Genomic DNA, 19,198 nt, shown 5'->3' on the forward strand with positions numbered 1-19,198 from the left:
TAAATTAAAACACACATCATCAGCTCAACTACAATCGAAATTCGAAACAACACAATTAAAGCAACAGCACGCTTCTGGATAGACAAGATAGTGTAGAGAATAAATTGTATCACTCAATATACACTTGTTTTTGTGTAGGTGAATAGGAGAAGGTATTGCCTCAGACTAGGCTATTAGCCACAGATATTTTTAGTTGAATTTTTCAAGGAAAAATTGGACTATTACGGTAGGCATGACTAGAAGAAAAATGGGGGGCACATCATTTTTCCCTGAACACGATTATGATGGTTTTTCGGATGTCTGTAGTTTATATATATATATATATATATATATATATATATATATATATATATATATATTGAAATGATCAGAAATCTAAAAGCAAGTAGGTACATAATGAAAATTTATAATTTATTGAGATTAGTTTTACTAAAGATAATAATTAAACTAAAGGCAGAAAATCGATAAAAAAATAAAAAAAATTGAATTGATATTTGCAAGTTAATTAATTATAGTTATTTTATATATAAGGAATTATTTATTAAAAATGATATATTCTAAAAGGATTGCATATGTACAAATCATAATTTGTATCATAGAATAATGTTATTAATTATAAATTAATATAAAACTTAGTGGAAGATTGATTTTTTTTAAAAAAATATATGAAACTGTTGCCAAAATGACCCATAATAGTGAAAATTCATAAACTATTAATGAAATAACAGTTTATTTAAAAACATAAATATAAGAACTGACAAGTGTTTGAAAAGTGACATTGTGAGGAGACAAGAGCAAAGTCTAGTCAGTCATATTATATGGTTGCTAAGGAAAAAAAAACAAAAAAAAGAAGGGGATTATTATTTATTGGAAGAAGAGTATCAGCAGAAAAGAAAATGGGGAGTTCAAAGTTATAAGAAATAGAAGTTAAATTTGAATCAAAATACAAAATAATTGCGAATTATTAAAGATGAATGGAAGATAAATATCTGGACTTAAGAAAATCCAATGAGTTGAAGATTTGTTACTGACAATTCACAGAAGTAAATGCAAGTTTTAGATCTGATATTGCAAGATATTATCATCTCAGGTCAGTTCCTTCACGTATTATTGGCCAATAATACTAATAATAGTAACAATATAAAATAATTTATAAAAAAAAAGGAATATTACCTATACTTACTTTGACAATGGATAAAATTCCTTATTTGTGAGGTTAAGATTCCTTTTCCGTAGAAATAATATGAATTGTGTAGTATAATTAAATTTTGTTCAATGTATCATATGTAATCCTTCCACAGAAATAGAACTTCTTGATTATATCATATAAAATTGACATAATTTTTTAGTATTTTTCATCTGAGTCGATTTATAACAGAGAACTGTGTAGAATTATCAAATTAGAGGAACGGCTAACTTCAGGTTAGACCCATAGGCGTACTCAACTACATTTTATTAAACTTTATTTGAATTAAAAATAATACAATTAACTTTTAACATAAAACTTTTATTGATTTGTTAAAAGGAAAAACATCCATAAGTTATTTATTTATGCCAGAACTTAAAGAGAGAATGAGTTTCATGCCCGGCAAATAACGTGCTAGCGACAACAATAGAAAAATAAAAACAATAATAAAAACAATAATAGAGGTAGAAATAAATAATTACAATATATATATATATATATATATATATATATATATATATATATATATATATATATATATATATAAATATATATATATATATATATATATATAAATATATATATATATATATATATATATATATATATATATATATATATATATATATATCTGTTTAAGCTACAATTCTTATTTTCATCTCTCGAGCAATTGCTATGGGTCCGATTTGGTTCAAAATTAGCATACATGGCTTTTTTGGCGGCGTATTGATGTTATTAGAGTTTGGTTGAAAACACATGAATATTTCGAGGGGTCTCAGTGCAAAAAAAGTGGTTTTTGACCTTTGCTCACCTCTGCAGGTCAAACGAAAAGCGACTGAAAAATGAAATTTCACATGTAGGTTCAATTAGTTGCGAGATGATTTCCTGTCCAAGGTCGAAACTTTCCATCTCCACCCCTCTCCATTTTATGGTCATTTTTGTTATATTTTCTTATTTTTTGGCCAGAAAACGTTTAACTAGAGGGTTCGAACTTCGCATGCAAGTAGGGGTGATGTTGAGGAATTGTCTTTCTCAAGTTCAAAGTTTTCTTCTTCAGTTATTCTAGCAGAAAACGCCCGAAATCATTTTTCGTTGTAATTGTTGAACTGGCCCGCCTCCTATTTAATGAATAATACGTATGATCGTTGCTATGGTGATTTTTTTTACTTCCCATTTCCGAAATTTCTTGTCATTATGACAATTTTTTCTTTGTTGTCAATTGAAATTGAACAAGAGGGTTCAAGAACACCGGGTCTATTGAAACTATGAATTTTCATTCGAGAGGGAGAGTTAACTTGTGAAATGAAAAGTTATTGAGGAATAGCAAATTTTCCATATGAAGAAATAAGATTGAGAATTAATATCATTTCCAAGAAATTCATTTTATGGAGAGATTTGTTTGTGTATTAGTTGAATTCTTCATTCGACAAAAAATTCGACTTTCGTGATGGAGCTTTGCTGCTCACGGTTTTTTTTTAATTAATTCATGTGCATAATTTAAAGCTCTATTCTTGTGTTCTTAATGAAGTGAGCTAATATTTATTGGAAGAGGAAAGTTACGATCAATCAACGAAATGTATAGATTAGATATAGCTCATTCATTTTTCTTTAACTGCAGAAAAATATGATTAGTATCGCGCATCAATACGTTGTCGCAGCTGCAAAATGGTGACCATAAAATACCCATATAAAGATGCACCGAAAAACAACCATGATTTAATTTTAATAGCGTTATTGTTGCTGTGTATTTTTTACTATCATCGAAATTTGTTATATTTGGAATGCTATTTGGTAGATTTGGGGGAAGCTGGAAATAAAGATTTTCTGATGTTTTGCTTAGTTTATTAGAGGCTTGTCTCTATCTGATTTTAATGGATTTCTTATGATTGCTAATCAAATCAGCATGACAGAAGAAGTTTAAGTATTTTTCTAGTTTGCAAGCTTCTTTTGCCTCTTGATCTACCATCTCGTTATCCATAATTCCGCTATGACCTTTTACCCATATGAGAATGATTGTTTATTATCAATGTTTAATTGATATAATTAGTTTTTTTTATTTCGAAGATAAGTTCCTGATTATAAATGTTTGATGGAGACGCTTCGATAGCTTGTAAAACTGACTTTGAATCTGTCATTACAGCAACAGTTTGAACTGTATTTAGTAGGCACCATTTCAAACATTTTTTTATTGCCAACGCCTCAGTGTAGTAAACTGAATAAAAATTTGGTATTCTAAATTTTTTAACATGATTAATATTTGAAACAAAAAATGCTGCTTCTGTTCCATCGTCACATTTAGACCTATCTGTAAATATTTTAGTTATATTGTCTCCGAAATCATTCAGTATGGTTGTAAGTATTAAATTATTTATATTGGTAATTTCGGAATATAAGGGGCATATGACGGTTGGCCGAAATACGGTGATCTGGTAACTATACTTATATATAGGTCATAGGGGACTGTTTAAGACATCATAATTGGTATTTATAAAGGCCTCTGCCAAAGGAGGAGATGATTTAATTCTCCAGTAGGGTGTTGTGAGATTACAAATCTTTATGAAGGCAATTTCTTGAATCATTTCCGTATTAAACTATCTATATTTAGTTATTTGTTTCTCGGCTCAATATTGTCTACGAATATTTATTGGTGGTTCTTGTATTTCTGCCAAAACTACTTGGTTGGGAGATGACATCATATGCCCTATACAAATTTTTAATACTTCATATGGAATACGGTCAATCCTTAAAATATTTGTTTTAGATGTTGCCCCATATAATTTCCACCCATAGTCCAATATGGAACGAATATAAGCCTTATAGAATGTATATGCAAGGCTCGCATCTACTCCCCATTTCCATATATGAGACAATGCCTAGATATTTGAATTCGTTGAAGAATGGAATCCTGAAATCAGCCAGTAAAGAAGCTCTAGGAGTCCTAACTCGATGTCGAGTGAAACATTCCAAGACAGTCTTATCCTGGGAAACACTGAATCCCATATCATTGAACACAGTTATTGGTAGCTACACATTGAATCCCATATCATTTAATCAAGTTATTAGTAGCTATATACATTATCTCAGGTCTTGTAGACATTTCTCATAAGCAAAAACATAGATCGTTCGCGTATTGAATCATATAAAAATTGCTATCTATTAACCTATTCAGATCTGCAGTGTGAATGTTGATTAAGGTAGGGCTCAGAATAGATTGCTGAGGTAAGCCGTTATATGCTGTATGTGGACCATGTAATATGTTTTTATGATCTCGTAAAAATATTTTTCTGATTTATAATATTGGCACAAACCTTTTTATTAATTCAAATGTTCTCCATTTTATTTGTTAATATATTTAGATCCACATCATATGCCCCTGTTAAATCTAATAACAAAGTGTGTATTGATTTTTGGTTGTATGTGAAACTAAATGAGTTACGGTATGCTATGCTTGGTAATAGAGACCTACTCTACATAAAATGTTCCATTCAAATTTTTATTAACCTCTCAAAGGTTTTTTGATACAAGATATCAACGAGATGGGGCGAAATGATGATGACTATTTCCTTCGAAAAATTTAAGCCAACCAAAAAGCACTAATATTTTATGTTTACCTAGCAACGATCAAATTTCAGCGATAATACTGCACTAGTGCAAATTATCGATAATTTGCACTAGTGCCAAATTTTCGTCTAGGATTAATAAACATCATTTGGTTTTAATTTTATATTTAAAGAAAAGGAACAATTATTGTTTATTTTAAATTAAATTTTTCTCAGGAAATAGTCTGCCAAAATGCCCTCTCGTGCATGTCAAATTGTCTCATAATTTCCTCTCGTGCGCATTCGGGACATTAATATTGACTATTTCCTTCGAAAAATTTAAGCCAACCAAAAAGCTGTAATATTTTATGTTTACCTAGCAACGATCAAATTTCAGCGATAATACTGCACTAGTGCAAATTATCGATAATTTGCACTAGTGCCAAATTTTCGTCTAGGATTAATAAACATCATTTGGTTTTAATTTTATATGTTAAGAAAAGGAACAATTATTGAAAATGCAATTAGAATATACAACTTTACTGGAGGCCGACGAAGGTGTTTCTATGCTGCTTCCACCACTTCTTATTGTTAATTCGCTACTGTCATTTCGCATTTTTTGTACAATTTCCTCGTGGTGTTCACTATTTACTTGGAGGTAACTCTTTATCGAGGCCTGGTTTGAGTGTCCGGTAACCTTCATAATTTGATTTTCTGAAACCCCAACCTTGGCAAGCTGAGTAACTGCCGCAGCACGGTTCGAGTGATTTGTCACTTTTATTATTTTCGTGTCAATTCCTATAGCTTCCGCTGCATCTCTTGTCCACTTTGAAATTTCATTTCGTCCTACTGGACAATTTTTAAAAAAACCTTTTGATGTTTCTTTCATCCTTGATGGGTTTACAGTTAAGAAAAGACGATCGACCGTAATATGTTTTCCTCTTTTTTCTTTCAACATTTTAAAAAGCCTGCAAAATTATAATGATAGATTGTTTGATATCATGCTTTACATTAAATACCTTATTGGGCATTTATCAGGCTCGGTGGTGTTTTGGACTAACCATCTTTTTTCTGTTAACCTATGACTCCCTCCTTGCGCTGTCTTAGAAAAAATAGGATTATAAGCTATGCGTCCTGTAGGGTTGCCGTAGTTGTCAAATTCTTCTTCAAAGTAACTCAAAAGGCAATTACATGCTTCTCCTCCTCTCCACGCCAGTTCATATGAAGCAATATGAAATAACTTGCGTTGAAGTCCGTCCGGAGTCGACTCGTCCCAAATGGCACACATTTTATCAATATCTTGTCCTGAGAAGCTAGATGCACTTGTTTTTCTTTTTTCAGGACACTTTTGCAACTGCTTCCTTTTTGCGTCTCTCGCAGTTCTGGCGCATTCAAACGTTACATCTTTAAAAGGATCGAAAATAATGTTAAACTCTTCATAACATTTTTGTTGCAAAATTTTCGCTACTGTATTCCAAAGTGTTTTGACAACACCTTCTTTATATTCTTCCCCATCACTACGTCTCATGTTGAAAGCGAAATCTCTTAGAATTTTACTTAGAAACTTAGAAGTTTCCTTGTTCAAATTGTATTTTCGTTCATCACAAAATTGTTGAAACTGTCGCCACGCAGAATCTCTCGACTTTTTCGTATTCAGTGGAGTTAGTTTATCCACTGCGGCGTCTATTACTTGCATGGATTTCTGCCCAAAACGTAAACTTATTTTGAAATATTTTTTCACGAACAAAACTGTTGTCAATAAGTTACCGTAGATACCAATTCAATGCCAATATGATGATCGTCAACTACGGTATAATTTAAAGAATAACAAATTTTAAACACAGAATTAAGTTTATTTTAAATTAAATTTTTCTCAGGAAATAGTCTGCCAAAATGCCCTCTCGTGCATGTCAAATTGTCTCATAATTTCCTCGAGTGCGCGAATGTTTAATTATTATCTTTAGTAAAAATAATCTCAATAAATTATAAATTTTCATTATGTACCTACTTGCTTTTAGATTTCTGATCATTTCAATATATATATATATATATATATATATATATATATATATATATATATATATATATATATATATATATATGTGTGTGTGTGTGTGTGTGTGTGTGTGTGTATATATAATCTAGGAATATATGCTATAAGATTATTTTTTTGTATTATCGAGTGATTAAGAAAGGAGACAAGAGAAAGAAACAGGAGAGCTGTTTCTAATGTTTTTAAAATAACTCTTACCCGGTTTATTCCTACTAATTTGATACCCTCAACCTCTTTTTTCAAAGCGTTGCCCATAAGAAGATAATGAACTATTTTAATAGGAAATAATTTACCTATGTTTTTCCTATATGTTACACAAAAACAAAATAAGGGTCTATAACGATTTTTTAACTCTATAACATAAAATGTTTCCTTTTTTTTAGCCTGTTCCTTAATAATACCAAATTCTTTTTTCTCCCATATTCGACTAATTGCACGTTTTTTAATTGTACTATTTCAAATTTAAATATAATAATATTAAAAATATTAATAAATAGAAAATATTTATCCAAATGAAATCCGCTTGCTACAAAATCACAAATACTAAAACACGTCCACTCCAAGAAAACCACTCAAAGAATCCACTTGATTAATTTGACATTACATCAGGCTCTTCACGAACAGACACGAACTGACCGATTCTACGTTTTCGACCGTTCAGAAGACCTTGGATGCGTAGATATAGATTTTCTACGCGCCACAGTCACCGAATTACAGTTATTGTAAAACTCACGTACGTACAACGCTCCAGAGAAATGCTCCATAGTGACTAAATTCCCAAGAGCCAGACTACAGATTGACATACCTCCCGCGTACTTCTTGCGCTCACGCAATAAGCGATACAAAGGTAAACTTTTTATTGTCTTTTAACACTTTGTAAAAAAAGTGGATAAAAAGCTAGTAAGAAGAGAAGTGAAAGTAGAGAGGAGGTGTAAGAAGCAGAAAGTAGTATGAAAGGATGCAAAAAATAGGAGAAGATAACACATACATTTTGTGCGAACCTGCGAACTAGCTCCTGGTTTATGTTTAAATAGATATTTTCTCTTAATTTTGATTTCACTCTATGAAAGATGTTTATTCATACTTGCTTTTCTTTCTATCCCAAACCCCTCTGTTTTTTAGCATCAGAGTGCTATTATTTTTCTGTATCTCCTTATTTATTATAATTTTACATAAGAGAGATAGAGAGATTCATTGGATTTAATTTTGGGGGAAGAAAATAGGAAAAAAAGAAAACTCTAACTTAAAAAAGAAAAACGGCTCTTTCTAGGTTTGGTAATATATTTTGTATTTTTTTGTTTTTTTTTTCATTCTTTTTTGTTCAGTTTTTCTGTTGTTTTTTATTTTTTGTCATTATTTAATAAGAAAGACGATAATTGAGGGGCGTGAACAGCTGCGGCTGCATTATTCTCTATCGTCAGCCATTTGGTAATTTTCCACATCAATAGATGTTTCAAGAATCTTTTATACATGAAACGATCAAGGTATTCTACTTGTAAACTTATTTGGCTTAAACCGGATTTTGAAAATATGAAACTTCTTCTTAGCTATATATTTCAATACTCAAAACTTTTAAAACATAATTAAAATGTACTATAAAGTCAATATTTTCCTCATTTTCAGGAGCTGGTTTGGCAACGAGTGTAAGTTCCCATGCCTTAGGAGAATGTAGTCCACCTATTTCTCCCATAACTATGTCACACACTACGCCAAGTATATATCCAACGATTAACACAGGAATAGGACAAAACGCATCGTACCATGGTACCACAAATTTATCAGGAGGCTATATACCTTCGAATACAGTTAATGTGGGTGGCTACAATCCTAATGCAACACAATATAATAGTTTGAGTCATCATTACAGTAACAAAAGTGCCATGATGGGTACTACAATGAATAGTCTCACTCAGCATTCTATTGGAATGGGCGGAACGTTGGGGCAGAATAGTGTATTAGGTAAGAAATTGTTTACTTGTTGCTTGAGACATATGTGTTGTATAGTTATAGTAAGTTTCACTCAAATCTCTAATTTTAAAATTGATTAAATTGTTTGGTTTCAATCAGGCGATTAATTTTTTTCTGTGTGAATAGATCAGCTTAAGTATCAATTAATGTTATAGATATGTCAAAATACACACTCGTACAATTCTATATGTATTTGATCATTTACATGAGGATTTGAAGACATTATCGAACTGGCACAACTGTTTAAGCATGTTATTCAGTTAGTTCATAGTGCATTTAGTCAATTTATTTCCGATATGCCTTGCAGTTTCTCAAGTGTACTGGAAAAATAGGATACCAGCTGCTGAAATTATCATATATATTTTACTTATAAACCATTTATGCTCTCAGTGTTAGATTTCTACGAAAATCACTCGAGATAATAATTTTCTCCCTCAAATGCCGTTAACTGAGCTCCTTAAATGTTCCATTATGAATGATGTCTGCTTGTGTGTTGAAAGATGGTTATTTCAAGTACAATTTCGTCACAAAAAGCCAACAGACCTCATTGAATGTAGTTTTCGCTCAACGTACTCGTTTTTTTTCAGGTTCTTCTCTGCCTCCAAATCTTTCTTCGATCGGCACCGGTGTTATGGGTACTCTTCCGTCTAACTTAGGACCTTCCATTGTCCCAACCAGCTACACCCAAACCGCCATATCTAACAATACGTATGCTAATCCTTTAACGAACATTCCAACTGGTCTACAACAGACCTCTTTCAATAATCCATCATTCAGCAATCCTGTAACTAGTTCACTGACTCAATACACGCTTCCCTACTCTAACCCTATAAATCCAGTTGTGTCGACAAGCTTTGCCAACAATAACGTAACGTTCTCAAATCCTTTGAGTTCTCAGTTCAACAGTTTACCTATTTCTGGAACGTCAATGAATATAAAATTGAAACAGATTGATGACGTCGATATTGGTGAGTATTACTTTTATGTTGATTATTGAAGTTGACGTGATGGAGTAATTAAATTTCAGTTTGTGGGTTCACAGTTCATTTGCGAGCTGGTTAATCTATAAGAACATAAGCACGTTTTTATGTAGAGCATTTTTAGAGTGAATAATTTTATCAACAAAAATATTGGGATTGTGTATAATCAACCATCTTCGTTGTAAACTATACATTGTGTAAAAATAAAAAAATAATTCTATTATTTAGGTTACTGTACATACTTTGCCCAGAGCCCAGTGCGGTCCTAAGGACCGTAAACAGAAAACATCATATTTTGCACTTTTATTCGAAATAAATCTTTTCATTAAATTTTTTCTAAGATATGTCCAGCTATGTTTTAAATAATTCGAAAATATTCTGATTCAACCAGTTCTTCTTATTTGTTTAAAGAAACGCGGTTCTTAAAATTGAGTTCAATTTTTGTGCAAATTTTGACGTTTCTGAAATATACTTGATCTTATTTAATATGCCTATGTTGGAATTATTGGCTTATGTTGATCCGGATAAGTGTAGGGTAATAGTTGAAGATCAAAAATACTGTATCATAACGATTTTTCTAACAGTGAAACGTGTGATATTTGTACTGTTACAAAATCAAATTCATATTATTTTGCTATTGCTCAATTTATTCACAATGATACCAATATTAGAAGCAAACCAAATATAAACTGTTTTAATTTAGAATCATCGTAATGTTGAAAAATATTTCCTGCCATTCACTATCATATTTCAAGATAAAAAACACATTTCCATTCACAGGACTCTCAAGGGGTAGCTATTGTTTTCTGCAAGCACTGCTAGCACTAAACGAGAATACATATCGACATCGACAAATCTCTATTTGAAACTTTGATAATCAAATTCAAAACTTAAATGCTTTATATTTTATGATAAGGTGATCATATTTTAATTGCACTTACTTAATTAATTACCACTTTCCATAACTCAAATTACACATCGAATCACTTTCCCAAATAATTCGTAGATCAGGCGTCCTTAAAGGTGCAAATGACCACGATTGTTGTTTTCGACGTAACACTGAAAAAACACATTTTTTTAAAAATAATTTTTATTTTCCAACATAGTCTATACACTTAGGCCAGCAACATCCGAATAATTTTTGCTGTCTTTATATTCAAATAGGTTTTCGTATGCGATAACTTGCTCGTCTGATAAAAATCTCTCCTAGTGAAAAGTGAAACTTTGATATTAAGAAAGAGAAAAATGTCGATGGGAGACAAATCTGGAGAATACGTGGGTAATCAACCAATTCAAAGTACAATACCCGAATTTTAGTCATGTCCATCATCGAATTGTAAGATATGAGTTGTCCTGTATTTTTCTGAAGTTGGAGACAATCCCCTGTCTATCCAAAAAACCTTGTCAACGTTGCAACAGATTGATTGAATAGAAAAACACAGGATAAAATGTCAAGAATCAACCGGAACTTATTCGAAAAATTTGAAGATCTTTATTCGCATGATGTATGTTTATTAACAACAAATAGAAATCACATGCAGGAGAAAACCAACATGATAACTCAATACCAGCAAAACCGATACTGAAAGCTCTATATACTTAGGAGGAACGGAAATAGAGTAAGTCGAACAATTTTGTTATTTACGCAGCTTAATAAGTTTACAAGAAGGTACTGAAAATTATATGAAAAGAAGAATAGTCCTGACGGAAATCGCTTTCGAGTCATTATATAAAATATATTTTTCAACAAGTTTCTCAAGAACAACAAAACTGAGACTGTTCCAGAGGAATGTAAAATTTATTCTGTTACATGAGGCCGAGACTTGGAACATAACGGTAGAGGAGAAAATAGACCTAAAGATTACGAAGCGAAAATGGAGATGGATAGGTCATACACTAACAACAAGCATTTAATTATAATACAACAAGCAGACGGAAATGAGGCAGACCTGTAGGAAATGCTGAGGAAACCATTTTTTCCTTTTTTAGATGAAGTTCCGCCCTTTGCAAACCACTGTCTTGAATACCTACAGTTATAATTCTGCTTAAATTTATATATTAATTTCAAAGTGCTATTGGTCCAAAGTTGAACAAATGTAAATGTTTCGGTCTCATGCAAGTTCAAGTTGCAGTCATACCTACGAGTACTGTGTATTTAATAACTCGATAATATATTTTTAGAGGATTAGAACTGCATAATTTGATTTAGGATATTATTCTAAAGAAGCATTGCTTAGTTGATGAACTCTCATGATTTTCACTTTCTTTGACCGCAATAACACTGATTTGAATATTAAAAAACGGTTCTAGTTAAGTTTTAGCAGATAATAGAATTGAGTTCCATGCGAGCATCCAAAGAAGGAAGTTTAGACCGACACATAATATTCATAAGAGCATCTATAGATTGAAGAATCTTTGTTATTGTTCGTTCTGTAATATCTAGAAATAAGAACTAAGATGAAAAAGTAACACCTAAATATGTAAAATTTTTTACTACCCTCAAACATTCATTATTATATTTGAAATTAAGTTTATAGTTGTTGTTATATCCACCCTTACCAAATTTCTTTTTAATTTACGGCTAATATCTATCAGAGAACAGCTTAATATTACGGCATTGGCGTATAGAAGCAGTAACATGTCGTTTTGTCCATTTATGTTAATTCCATTGTGCTCAACAGATCTAAAGATATCTTTGATATCTAACAGAAGCAAATAAAACAGCGGGGGCTTAATTATTCCCTCTGTAGGACTTCTTCACTTATATCAAACTTCTTGCTGAAGCGACCATTTAGTTTAATAGACATAAATGAGTGATCATACGAGTATATATTTTTCATGATTCGAATTATTTTAGAGCTCACACATGCTTGATATAATTTATGTCATGATAAATTATGATTAATACTATAAAATGCTCTCTTGAAGTCTAAAGAAACAGTAAAAACCTTCCTTCTTGATAACCATAGGTGAAATTGTAGAACTGAATTTTCTTAGCACCAATTATATAAGCGATTTTATAAGATGGTGGGAAAGAGCTTAGCGAAGTAATTAACTAGTGAGATACATCTATAATTGTTTGGATCATCAGGCGCACCTTTTTTATGCAACATAGTTAGGATAGTTTTATGCCAATCAGACGGTACTGTTTCTCCATCAAAGTTTGTATCATACCAATTACATATATATAATATCCTGTTTTGGGGTAAACTTTTAATAAACTCATAAGGAATATTTGCCAGAAGCTTTTCCATTCTTGCACCCTTTAAAGAGCTTGATATGTTTCATCGGCTTCCATATTTCGAGTAACTAAATAGATTCAAGATTTGGTGTTTTTTGTAATCTTCTGAAAAACATTTTTTAGGGATCGTATTTGTAGTGTAACTGCATAATGATAGGAAAAGAGAAGATAAAAATCTTACTGTTTACTCCTTTATCAACATATGGACGATATTAACACAATTTTATGGGTCCAATATCAAAACACTGCATAAGCCAATGATTACCAGAGCCATTCTCGTCCCTTTTGAAACTCTATGTTCGATTTTTTCCGAAATTATTTCGTTTCATTACGTATTAATTACAAAAAAAGTTTCCCAAATCCATTATACTTATTGTAAAATAATGAGGACAGAAAGATTTAATTGGCTATTTTACATTGAAAAACGAAATATGCCAATGAATTTGTAAGTATACAAAGAACTTTTACAATAATTGGCTTGATTAATACCTAGAAAATTTCGCAGATTGATTCACAAAAGTTATGTTCCATTGGTATTATTAATGAAATTACATAACAAAGCCGACAACAATGACATTATCTATAATTGATACCGAATCATTATAAAATAAGATATAGATTTGGTGTGAAGTATAGATATCATTCATCTACAGTGATTCAAGGTATAGAAGAAGATCAAAAATGATTTTTCACTAGAGACTTAAGCAACATATATCCACTAATACAACCAAGTTATTGAACGACGTAGCAGAAAAAAATTCTTGACCTCACGGGAAAACATGAATTTGTATTCCAATCTACTTCGGTGACATCTGTGAGATTTTATGAGTATTTTTGCAGATACCTATAATGTATTCTAATTGAAAGAGGGGTTATTATTTCAATTTTTCTCAGTAAATATGTTTCAAATTCAATCCAAAGGCATATTCAATAGTTAGGTTAAAAACTTGTTAACTGATTGCAAAAAACCATGGAGTATAAATAGAAATTAAAGTGATTGTATTACAGTTTGTTTTCTTCCAAGGACAATTGAAAGTAGCATTTCTAGAGATAAAGTAACTTTATCTCCAACTTTCGGCTACACAATATCTTCCATAACAATAGAAAAAGTATTGGCATTCAGAATGATTTCTGAAGAGCTTAATTTTTGATTTTCGATTTATTACTATATAGATTGATTGTGCAAAAATTTCACAAACTCAGATACTATTAATATCCATCGATATAGTCAAATCAAAGAATTTCTCAATAATTCTAGAAAATGAAAAAACAAATAAATCAAAAGGCCTTTCTAGAAACTGGTTAAAAAAACAATATGAAAAATCGCTACTATGATAACAACATATATAAAAAAAAAACATCAAACGAATTCTGAGAACCGACTTATTCACCAAATTTTTAACATCCATTATAACCAAATACTACCGGCATGACGGTTCATATCGTAGATTACTTCGTAACAATATTCTGTTTGATTAGATGGAGTTTTCTATTGTTTTCTTAATATACGTTAGTGATATTTCAAATGTTCATATTTTCGCAAATAGTGGATATGGTTTAAAAAAAAAATTGATTTTTAAACCAAAAGACCTAACTACGCCATCATGTCTAATGAAGCCGAACCAAATAAACTTTGATGTTGATTTAAATTTTTTTGTTTTCAAAGAATTTTGTTTAATTGAAACAAATTTCTCATTGCGTCGATCGACTTACGACGAGAACTTAATATAATTCTTATAAAGGCTACTAGGAATATTAGGAGTAACAATATTCCATTCCAGTTTTTTAGAATTAATTCATCGAGCACAATGGTCGCATTATTGATTGTTACACGTAGATCACTTGCACTGATTTGTATCATATCCAAATCCAATGTTATTTACACTATTGACTATGATTATAATAAGTTCGGTATAAGTCAGTCGTCGCTTTACAACTGACTTTCATTATTAAGTTCAAATATTATGTCATTACACCTATCTATAAACATAATTATACACATTTTGTAGAAGCTACTGTTTATTTGCTATTTTCTATTTGCTGTAATCGCTTTTATTTTTTGATAAATGCCCCGTTTATTCTGACCTCGAATTTTAAATGTTGTTCGCATTATCTTTCGGTAGTAAATATTTCTTTTCTCTCTCTCCCTCACTTGTCGAATATAATTATCTACCAAGTCGTCATTAAAGTAGTATATATTTTATTTTTTATCATACAAATATAAAGTTATTGCTGGTTCTCATTTACACTATTTTTACTCATAATCAAGCTATTATCCATTATTTTTTAGCTTGAGAAAAATTGAAAAAAAACCTGTTTCATAGGCATTATTCCAGTTACTTTTGAAATAACCTATACTGCTGCTATAAACTACTTGGTTTTTGCTTTTCCTTCAAGGCTTTTTCCGTCATGATGCTCTTTCGCTTATTGCACCGTCACATTGTTCACAGCTGTTCAATTTCATCTTCAGGCATTATTCATTTTCGAGCATTCTTCTTGAAAAATTCCTTTAGATTAACACTGGCTTCAAATTGGCATTTAAAGGTACCAGGCGTGTAGCTACCCCTGTTACTCCACACCCACCGCCCCCATGGGGCGGCACAACAATGTCTGGAATATCAGATTTGAGACCGAGGATGCTTACAGATGGAATCGACTCAGACTGGAGCACCCTCCATACTGGAGGCGATAGAAATTTTCTGAATGGGCAGATGAATACCGAAGGACAAGTGGATATGTTAGACATTCCTGGAAAAGGTCGATGCTCAGTTTATATCGCAAGGTGAGATAAATTATTTACAAGCTTAGATATTAGATATTATTTACAATAACTACATAAATGGATGGATAATTGTGTGTAATTGTGTAACTAAACTAAACTAAAATTTGTGTGTGATAATTAGATATATCTCAATTATCCGTTAGTTTTTTTTATTAAATGCACAATAAATGAACGCTAAAGTCTCAACAAACAAATGTTTGTTCATAATTTCACGTTAAAGTATAATTATGCTGGATCGTGACCTGATCAAACCTTGTCTGTCTAACATCACTCCATTAGACAGCAAAAGAACATTGTCAAAAAAACGCTAGGTATGTATTTATTGACTTTCATGAAGTTCAGAAGGTTGGTTCCGATATTTATCAAACTCAAGTCTATTTTCTTTTAATATATTTATAACAAAATTGTTTATGATCCGTGTCTATTGGTCACGGTTTAATTTTTCTTTTGTATTAACCCTTATGTGAGCTAACCCGCCTTACTATTTTGTTGATTATTCCTTGGAAAAATTTTTTTACAATACGAGCTCCCGGATCCAAGTGATTTGGCCATCTTAGAATTCATTTACTATGTTACATGTATAAAACAAATTTTTTATAAAAAATTCGACTGTTGAAAAAAAGTACGCCCAGGGGGCAACCGGGTACCCCGGTACCCACTATACGGAAGGTGAGATTTTTCTGTGGAAATGAGTTTTATTGTTATGAATAGGGCAAGCAAACAAGATTGATTGATTTATTATAAGTTTATGAGTTGAAAATGATACATTTATATTATATATTGTTCACAATCGAGACAAACTACTTTTTTCGCGCAATGCACGATAAAGGGGATAGGAAGTGCTTTTCCACATTTCGTTTGTGTGGTCTGTATTTGAGTTGTTTGCTCCCGAACAAATCAAAATACCGATAAATGCATACATTTCAAATGAAGTTACGGGCCGCCACGACCTATCATTACCCGGGTTTGTCAAGTTGTAAGTATTATACAACTTCTTCGCTTTTTGATTATTGTATTTTACTATTTGATCAATCATTTCGACCGTCACGATTTTTTTGAAAGTATCGCATACCGAAAGAGTTTCCGTAGATTTAGCCGGGCCACTTCTTTGCGAAGAATATTGTGATATGCAGGCGGCTCTTTACTCCAAACAATTTTGTCTTTCACAATATATTCCGTGGCGTTTCCTGATGCCGGCTCTTCGGCCGCCATACCTGATGCTATCTCTTCGGCTTCGCTTTCACTTTCTTCTGATTCGGAATCGCCCTCTTCCTACCCCACAGTCGCCTCGCTGGCAGTTACGGCGTCTGTTTCAAACACCGCTTCGGCAACCAGTCGTCGTCCTCACTGTCGTCATCGTAATCAGAGCTGTCATCGACTTCGTCTCCAAGTAAATTGTTGAGATAAGCCGTTTTTCGGACTCGAGTCCATCTGGATTGAACAATAAATAATTTTGTTACTAACAGGTGAAAATCTGAGAAAATGCTACTAAAAAATTGTATTAGAAATGAAATTTTACCTTGCAAATTCAGGACGTGACAGATGATTCTGCATGGTGAAATAATCATTGGAATTTTTTGTAGAAAACACTCAACAACACTGGATAAAGTAAGCATACACTGAATAAAACGCTACTACCCCTATTACAAACATTCCGAGCAGCTGCCGACCCCTCAAATACGAAAAGTGACCGTACGCCCCCCGCTGAGCGCTCGAAACCTCTGCTCCCATTTACATTTAAAACATCTCTACTTAGCTTATAAGTCTTGTAAACAGCCTAAATAGTTTTTATATATATTTATTTATCGAATGTAATTGGTTTGAATTGATATCAATCATATATGTAAACAAGAGATATGAAAAACCGGAGGTGGGTACCCGGGTACCCGGTTGCCCATCAATGTGGGTAAAGTTGGTTTCTCACATAAGGGTTAAAACAAACTACAAACTATAAGGCTGTAATTATAAACTGCCCATATTGTTTGTTTATCGTGGCGTTGAGAAACAGTTGAGTTCCCATTTGCATTAGTATTACTCCACTAATGCTTGTTATGGTTTCTATATATACCATTTTTCATTATCCGACTAAATAATTTTTTTAGAAACTGTCTAGATAGTCGAATTAAGTGTCAATATCTGGAACCCTTCAGATATATTATAATTCGAATAAAGTTATGTAATGATAAACATGTAGTTTTATTTACGAATAAAAACTAAATTGGCATTTACTCTGGCAAAGTTCAAAATGCACTATAAAATTATAGATATTTCAACTGTAACCAGGTCCTCGGTAAACTACAGAATATATATTTTTCAAAAATATTACCTGTACTTCATCATTTTTTTTTCCGTGTAAAAAAATATAGATTTATCTGGAAAAGTTCATTCCAACGTGTCTTTTTTCCACAAAGCACTAGATTAGCATACAGTTATAAGAATACAACAATTGAAAATCCGTTTCCGAGTGCTCAAATGGTAGCAGATATCTGGTTTCAACATTTCAATAACGAATTTCGTTCTCAAAGACCACGCAATACATCAGAACTGCAGCAAATGGAAAGCACGTCCCGTAACAAATTATTCTAACACGTTTTATATCCACATATATCACACGCATTCAACATGAATCGTTTTGGCAATATTTTCGTTATTCTCATTTATCAGAGAAAAACTTGTCAATAAAAAAGACTCAACCATTACTCTGGATTCACAGAATATGGGAAATTACATCTAAAAAAAACTCAGTCATGCCTACTATTTTAACTTATGTTTCTCAACTGTGTGATTCGCTTGCCATAACTTATTATTTCCACTGAAAGTGGTTAAAGATTATAACGTGAAAGACTACAAAATTCAGTTTTGAATACTTAAATAACATTTATAATATTTCAATGATATCTCAGGTTCTCTTATGATGCCGAGCCGGATGCAGAAGAAGAACTGAGTATCCAGGCGGGTGATTATCTCCTCGTTTGGGGTGATCCGGTAGGGCCTGGAGGATATCTTGATGCTGAACTATTAGATGGTAGGAGAGGATTAGTACCTTCGCATTTCGTACAAAGATTGATAGGTTTGTTGTATCCTATGGGTGTGAAGAAAGATTATTTATTATAACTTATAATATTTAGGCGATGATCTTCTAGAGTTTCATCAAGCAGTATTGAGTACTTTGAGAGAAGAGGAAATTAATCAAGAAAACTTCGCTGCTGACGTACAACGACTTAATGAGATAGCAGAAATGACTGAGGCTCACGAAGACGAAGGTCCCGAAGGTGAGATAGGTATGCATTTTTTGCACGCCATTGTTATTAGTTTATTTGCATTCACATGTTCAAAAAGTACCAACGATAGTGTTAATTAGCTTAATATCAGAAAATCATATTTATTTTTATAAACATGGATGTAAGTTTGATTCATGATAACATTTTTGAAGGGGCGTTTTAAACATA

The 19,198-nt window shown here is 31.9% G+C and overlaps 1 protein-coding gene across 8 annotated transcripts in view; it reads left to right on the top strand.

Annotated features, from left to right (window-relative positions):
* The window catches only part of LOC130447942 (peripheral-type benzodiazepine receptor-associated protein 1), a 213,551-nt gene that overhangs the window by 110,884 nt on the left and 83,469 nt on the right, over positions 1 to 19,198 (top strand). For 5 of the 8 annotated variants that reach the window (XM_056785002.1, XM_056785003.1, XM_056785007.1 and 2 more), the window contains exons 4-8: positions 8,402 to 8,737; positions 9,334 to 9,714; positions 15,512 to 15,749; positions 18,653 to 18,819; positions 18,878 to 19,030. In XM_056785002.1, coding sequence (XP_056640980.1) covers positions 8,402 to 8,737; positions 9,334 to 9,714; positions 15,512 to 15,749; positions 18,653 to 18,819; positions 18,878 to 19,030 — 1,275 coding nt within the window. The remainder of the gene's footprint in view (positions 1 to 8,401; positions 8,738 to 9,333; positions 9,715 to 15,511; positions 15,750 to 18,652; positions 18,820 to 18,877; positions 19,031 to 19,198) is intronic. The other 3 variants (XM_056785005.1, XM_056785006.1, XM_056785004.1) reach the window with 2 other exon arrangements.

The sequence above is a fragment of the Diorhabda sublineata genome, chromosome 8 (genome assembly GCF_026230105.1).
Source record: "Diorhabda sublineata isolate icDioSubl1.1 chromosome 8, icDioSubl1.1, whole genome shotgun sequence".
Taxonomy (NCBI): Eukaryota; Metazoa; Arthropoda; class Insecta; order Coleoptera; family Chrysomelidae; genus Diorhabda; species Diorhabda sublineata.